Below are 6722 nucleotides of genomic sequence, written 5' to 3' on the forward strand. Positions count from 1 at the left end.
TGTGTGTTAGATAATATAAAAGCAATTAATAATAGGTATATTATTTAAAATTGTATATAACATAATAATAATAATATATGTAAATTGCATGTTCTACTGGACACGTCATTATCGTACCATTTTAAATAAATAATTAATTACCATGAACTCATTAATTACCTGGCAGACAAACATATTAGATCGTTTGATAACACATCAGTATACAACAAAATTATTACTATTATTTATAATATTTGCTTAAATAATTATGGGTACTTTAACAGCATGAATATTCTTGTCACAGAATAAATGTAATAGATTATTCCTTCTATTTTGAGCTCATATAGCGTTAATAAATAACATTTTAAAGTGGTATTATATTATTATTATGTTCTTAAATCTTAATCAAGTAATATTATGCCACACATCAAAATATTATATTAAGGTTAGTCAATAAATAATAGTAATAATTATTATAATATTATAAAAGATTACAATTTCTGAAGTGCTTACTAATAAATTATATACGACCATTGTATTCCTATAAAATTTTTACAGACATTTTATAGAACACTTTAATTTAGAATCTGGACTATACACTGTTTCAAAAGAGAACGTACCGGTCAGCGAACAATTTATGTCTGGTGGCGCGCATCCCCCACCAATTGCCCATTGTTAGCGTGATCACATGGTTCTAAGCGCACCAAACAAATCATTTGACATGTGCAAAAGCGGTATATTCTTTTTTGAAAAGCAGTATATAACATAATTAATACTTAAAAACTATTTCAAATATTTTGTAAGGTTTAAATTAACATTTAATATGATACATTGACACAACTTTATTTGCTATATATTATTATAGACATTTTATTTTATAGTATTTATTTACATCCAAATAAGAAAAAATATATGAAAGTATAAAACTATTTTGAAAAATTATAGATCAAACCACTTCACAATAAACTAATACTACTATTTTAAGTTTCAACCATAAATTAATTTTATAATTTGAGCTGGTTGAATAACATTAAGTATGACACAATGATACATTCATTTCTTATTTTAGTATTTAGAATATATGTTAGATTCAATAAAAAAAAAATTAATAAACAATTACTTATAAACTGCATATTAATTTAGATTTTATAAAAATAAGATCAGTGATTATCACGTTAAATTAAAAAAAGAAAAATACAATTAATAGCTATCATAATTTAAATATTTAACTTTATGATAAAGGTACCTTAAATTGTAATTATAAATACATTTATTTATTTGCATGTTGATTTGCATCTTCTCTTGTATCAAAATCATTCATGTCTTCATCATCTACAAAAAAAATAATTTTATACGTAATTAAATAGGTAGATATTTTATATTAAACACTAAAATTCTATGATTATAATTCATCAAACATCTTGATATACTCAATAGCCTAAGTAAATATTAATTTTTAATATAAAAATAGTAGTTTTTATCAAAATTTGTAATTTAAGCATACTTTTATTTTTAAAATAAAAATGTTATTTTTTAGAATGGGTACAATATATTATTGTGATCAATTACTAAATTATGTGATTTTCCTCGATTTGACGAGTAACATTTGTCATTTAAAAATATAAACTTAAAATCACATTGAAAAAAATTCTTATAACTCACTTATAAACAGTCTAAAATATGCACTTATATTAGCAATAGAAAGTTTATCAATTTTTATGCAGGTGGGAGATGGATCTGTAATGGGCCACTGGAAAAATAACACATTGACGCGACCACACATATTAAACTCGGTAATCTCCTTCGGTCATTTAAATATAGATGATACATAGCGTGCTCGTTACAGTTTATCACTTTCTTTTATCAATATCTTATACAGAATGTTAAAAATTAAATACAATATCATTTAATGTATCTGATGCAAACAAATGCATCAAATTTGTTGAAAAATCACACATTGTTCCTATTCTTATTTTATTATTTAATAAACAAAACATAGCATACTGTCTATCTCACCATCTTCTTTGAAACGTTCTTGTTCATATTCATATTTATAGGAATTATTTTTTTGCTTTGATATTTTGTCTTCTTCATTACTGAAATTTAATTTCATTTAATTTATAAAATTAATAATATAAAAATTGTTTTGCTTGGAATTACCTATACTTATTTAATGAATCTTTCTTAACAGTCTCCTCTTGAGGTGGAGCAGGCATAGCTTTCATGGACTCATTTCCACCAACTTGAGATTCCTAACACAAACAACATACACTCCAATTAATTAAACTAATTATAATCAAACGTTTACAAACAATGTTAAGGATACAATCATTATACCAATATATGGTCACTATGGTATACTACATAATTTGTGCTTAATATTTTTTAGTTTTTTTTTTTTGTATGTATTAATTTACTTTTAGATAAAGATCAAATTTTATTAAAATATTGTTACACAAAATTCTTAAATTGGTAATTAAAAAAAATAATGATATAATTTGAAACTTAAATATTGAAAATTGGAGATAAATTAGATTAGATTCTGTATAATACCTTCACTTAATTTTTCAAAAAAAATACATTAAATCAAGTTGAATCTACAAGCAAGATAATGGTTTCTATAATATATTATTTTTGAATTTAACATTAGAATTGTAAATCCAAAAGCAGTTTTTTTGGTGACTTACTTGTGTTAAACTAGTATCATTTTGTGGGACCAAAGCATTATTGGGTACTTTATCAGAGCTGATGTCTATAATAATAGGCTGATTAATTGGATTCGCTCCATCCTATGAAATATTTAAACAATATTTAATATATTATTTATAACAATAAAATGTAAAAACCAAACACAGTTTTAAATTATTTAAACTAATTACATTTTCAATAGGTAATGATTTGATTGTAGAATTCACTTTAGAACTTTGCTAAAATAAAAAACAAAAAGTGGTTAAATTAATGATACTATCTATACATAAATAATTGTATGGTCCCATACCATTGGAGTTGAACTCTTAGCAGTAGCTCCGTCGATTGCTTGTGGATTAATGGCTGGAGTTACTGAACCACTTTTTAACTAGACAAATTAAGTTAATTAATAGTTTAATGATTAATTATGATACAATAACATACTTTTGTAACATTCATAATATCATTTGATTTCTGAATAAATTTTATATCTGATAATTCATTTGATTTTTGTAAGTTATTATTTTGGTCATTTTCTAAGTTTTCTTTTCCACTTTCTAATTTAACTTTTTCAATCTTTAAAATAAAAAGACAATTAAAAAATTATAATTTATTATATTTACAAAGTTTATATAGTTTTATATAGTTATATTTACTAAATTTTGTATTTTGTTTTGTGCATCATTCAATTCTTGAGTAAGTTGTTTGTTTTTCTTTTCTTCTTCCAAGTATTTTAATTTCAATTTTTCCAATTCTTCTCTTAAATTTTTATCTTCTTCCTTTAAATGATATAAAATAAATTAGATACACGTATGCATATATAAAAAAAAATGTGTGTACATTATGCTATTAAAGATAATTCATATTTTTAAATATTACATTAAGTTACATTTGGTACAACTTTTACAATATAGTATAAATTAAGATAATAATATATAATAATTGTATGTTTATTTATGACCAACATAGTTTTTAACACAAAAACAATATTTTCAGAAATTTTTATTTGACCTTTATCAAGAAATTATAGTAATTTAAAGTTTAATAGATTTATAAGTTGGACATTATTATTTAATTTATTAGAAGTAATATGCATAACCTAAAAAAAAAAAATTGAATATTTAAAATAATATAACATCTTAATTTTTATTGGGCTAATACTCAAACAATCTAATTTCTATAATTAATTTTTTCTTAGTTCAAAAAATAAAATTCAAAATCATTTATCATAGGTAAATTAATATAAGCTCACAGTTGTGAAGTATATTTATATGACTGAAGACAATTTGTAAAGCAAAAACATGTCTATCTTCAACTTTAAGGATTCAGGTATCAAATTGGATCTAGTTGGGGTTAAAATAAGAAAATTCCCAGTACTTTATAAAAATAATCAAGTAAAATTAAAATACAATAAGAAAAATGGAATATTTACATAATACCAGTTTTTAATTTTGTTTTCTTTTGTTGCAAATCAAGGATTTAAAATAAATATCTATAGAGGCTTGAAATGTTCACCAACTAGATAATATATATTATATTACTATTTTTAGACACAAAATTAATTTTAAAAAATCTTAATACTTTTGGGGCTATTTATGGACATATTATTTTTTTTTACTCATTCCGCAATACCTGATATCATATTTTTCTTTTCACAATTAAATTTTGAAAATATTTAAAATAATTTTATGCCATGTATATCTAACTATTCACACCATTCTACGAAACGGGGGAGGGGGGGGAGAGAGATTGGTGGACCGGTCACCCTTGGGATTTTCACCATCACTGTATATTATTACAATATAAAATAATGGGAGGGGTTGAACATCATTACCCCAATGGATTTGAAATTTGTCCCCTTCCCCTCAGAACTAAGATAAACACGCTACTATATTCCGTGTCCCTGTGGAATTATGGTTCACACGATAATATAAATTATTAGTATACCTAATCTATAATCACTAATCTATAAATAATTAATAAAAAAAAAAAAATAGTAGGTACCTATTGATTAGCAACTATGTAGGAGGTACTTATCCATAAGAATACAGTTAAAATGTTAATATGGTAAGTATAGTAACTGATCATTGTTATAATAATAAAACTAGTTTGATACTTAACAACTAATAATATTGTTTTTTTTTTTTTTTATGAGTACCTAATAAGTATCTATTACAAGTACCTAATAAGTACAATGTACATTCTTCTTAATCAAAATAATTAATAAACATAACACAAGTTATTAATATAAATCTTAGTAGAAATTCGCCAGACTAAACAGGTTTAAAATTATCCCATATTATCCCGCACCGGGATAATGAACCATGTAAATGATATGGTCCAAACATCCCGGTGCATTATTTTTCACACCGGTTTAGTCTAGCGAATTTCTACTTGTAATCAAACCTGAACCCTACTGAAAGTACTGTTCGTAATTTCTAAACATGTTACAAAAATATATTCTACCTGTAATACTTCATGATTTCGTTCTATCTCGCTATATCGATTCATAGAGTCAACATTTTGTTTATCACGCAACTGTTTCTCATCTTGAATGACTGCATTAAGGTCCTCCTTGGTTTTTAGATGTTCATGTTTTTCTTCTTCCAATGACCTCTCCAATTTAAGCTTATGTTCAACGATAACTGTGAAATTATTGTATACGTAACTGGTTAACAAATTGGCTTTCTGCAGTCAACACAGCTGCTGATACGGTACCTTGTAATTGAGACGATAACGACTCTAGCTGATGTGTGCAAGAGGATGCCGAATTACGGACGCCATCTAATTCCACTTGCGTTTCATGAAACACATACAGCACGGCAGAAAAAACAAAAACCATGCAAATGAAACCAATTAATCTCGTTTTTCCTCCTCTGGCCACCATTTTTTAAGACAATTTGTACCTGGAAAACGAAAATTATAGTCTTGTTGCGAGAATAAAACAACGTCAATATTATTAAAATTGATCATTCTCATCTCTCGATCATCTTACCTTCAGTGTTTATAAAGGTAATATAATCAGAATCGTCAATAAATATTTCGTATACAATATTGTCATCATCTGTGATCCATCTCCAAGGCTGCACCTGTACGCACTACTTGCAAATAAAAAATGTTTAAACTAATAAAACAAATGTTTGTTTTTCAAGACAAACTGACGAACAAATGACGAATATTGTCGAATAATATTATGATTTTTTTTTTGTTTTTATCAATACGTCGTCAAACGGTCGAACGCGAATGTCGAAAATTTGATTAGCCAGACGCGAATGTTCATGAAAAAAATCTCAAAAACTTGTAACGAGATAGCGCTCCTTGTCACGATACCGTAACAACCTAATACTCTACTAGTGGCGGATCCAGGGGAGGGCAAAGGGACATTTGCCCTCCCCAATCGCCGTAGTTTTCCTTTGATTTACAGTGTTTAGCCAATTTTGGAACTTTTTGTACTTTCCCTCCCCCATGCTCCTCCCAAAATTAATTCCTAGATTCGCCATTGTACTCTACCCTTACCACAGAACAAAGGGCACTTACTAAGGGCACTATAATAGATACTATAGATTATATATTATAGAGCCTTACCCTTACATTACCAGATTACCTCATATTACTCTATTGCACGATTTAAGATAGACAGTGTTAAGAGCACGATTATAAAGAAAGAATTTCTTTATAATCGTGGTTAAGAATTTAAAATATATGTTATATGGTACTATCTTAAATCGTGGATCCTGTGCTTGCACCGTAGAGTAATATAGAGTACCAGAGTAGGGTGGCTTGCTTAAGGTGGCTTGCACCGTATTGGACATTAACCACTCAACCACGGTTCTACATAGGTTGTAGGCTGTAGCTGGCAGATATGCTGCCCGTGTAACATAGCTGTATATAAATTAAATTTTTATTTTTTTCTTTGTCCACTGTAAACTCAAAAACTACAGAACCGTTTACAATATAATAATTATATCAATAGTTCCTTGGGTCTCGAGAGGGTTTTTAGCTCCGTTTTCAACCCCTATAGCGGCTATAGGTCTCTATATGGACTAGGGAGACTC

General features: G+C 26.7%; 1 protein-coding gene across 2 annotated transcripts; it reads right to left on the minus strand.

The window, feature by feature from the left end:
• Positions 1-210: 210 nt before the first annotated feature.
• On the minus strand, positions 211-5898 carry LOC100164091 (Golgi integral membrane protein 4). 2 transcript variants are annotated; one of them, XM_001950441.4, is made up of 11 exons: positions 5663-5898; positions 5386-5573; positions 5134-5312; positions 3324-3446; positions 3112-3243; positions 2978-3055; positions 2859-2906; positions 2667-2768; positions 2140-2231; positions 1996-2075; positions 211-1311 (listed from the first exon to the last, which is right to left on the minus strand). In XM_001950441.4, the coding sequence occupies exons 2-11, from the start codon at positions 5552-5554 to the stop codon at positions 1250-1252; spliced, it is 1065 nt and encodes a 354-aa protein (XP_001950476.2). In that variant the 5' UTR covers positions 5555-5573; positions 5663-5898; the 3' UTR covers positions 211-1249. The 2 variants fall into 2 exon arrangements, with proteins under 2 accessions (XP_001950476.2, XP_008187206.1); XM_008188984.2 differs by having other exon boundaries at positions 1984-2075.
• Positions 5899-6722: the final 824 nt, after the last annotated feature.

Source organism: Acyrthosiphon pisum, chromosome A1 (assembly GCF_005508785.2).
Source record: "Acyrthosiphon pisum isolate AL4f chromosome A1, pea_aphid_22Mar2018_4r6ur, whole genome shotgun sequence".
NCBI lineage: Eukaryota > Metazoa > Arthropoda > Insecta > Hemiptera > Aphididae > Acyrthosiphon > Acyrthosiphon pisum.

What these genes read in the sequence shown, in the direction of transcription:
- LOC100164091 (XM_008188984.2), bottom strand. Translation starts at nt 5,554, where the DNA reads ATGGTGGCCAGAGGAGGAAAAACGAGATTAATTGGTTTCATTTGCATG. An exon ending in AATCATTACCTATTGAAAAT is followed by an intron (nt 2,769 to 2,858) that starts GTAATTAGTTTA and finishes AATATTTCATAG; the next exon opens with GATGGAGCGAATCCAATTAA. An exon ending in AGAAGATGGTGAGATAGACA is followed by an intron (nt 1,312 to 1,983) that starts GTATGCTATGTT and finishes TTTTTTTTGTAG; the next exon opens with ATGATGAAGACATGAATGAT.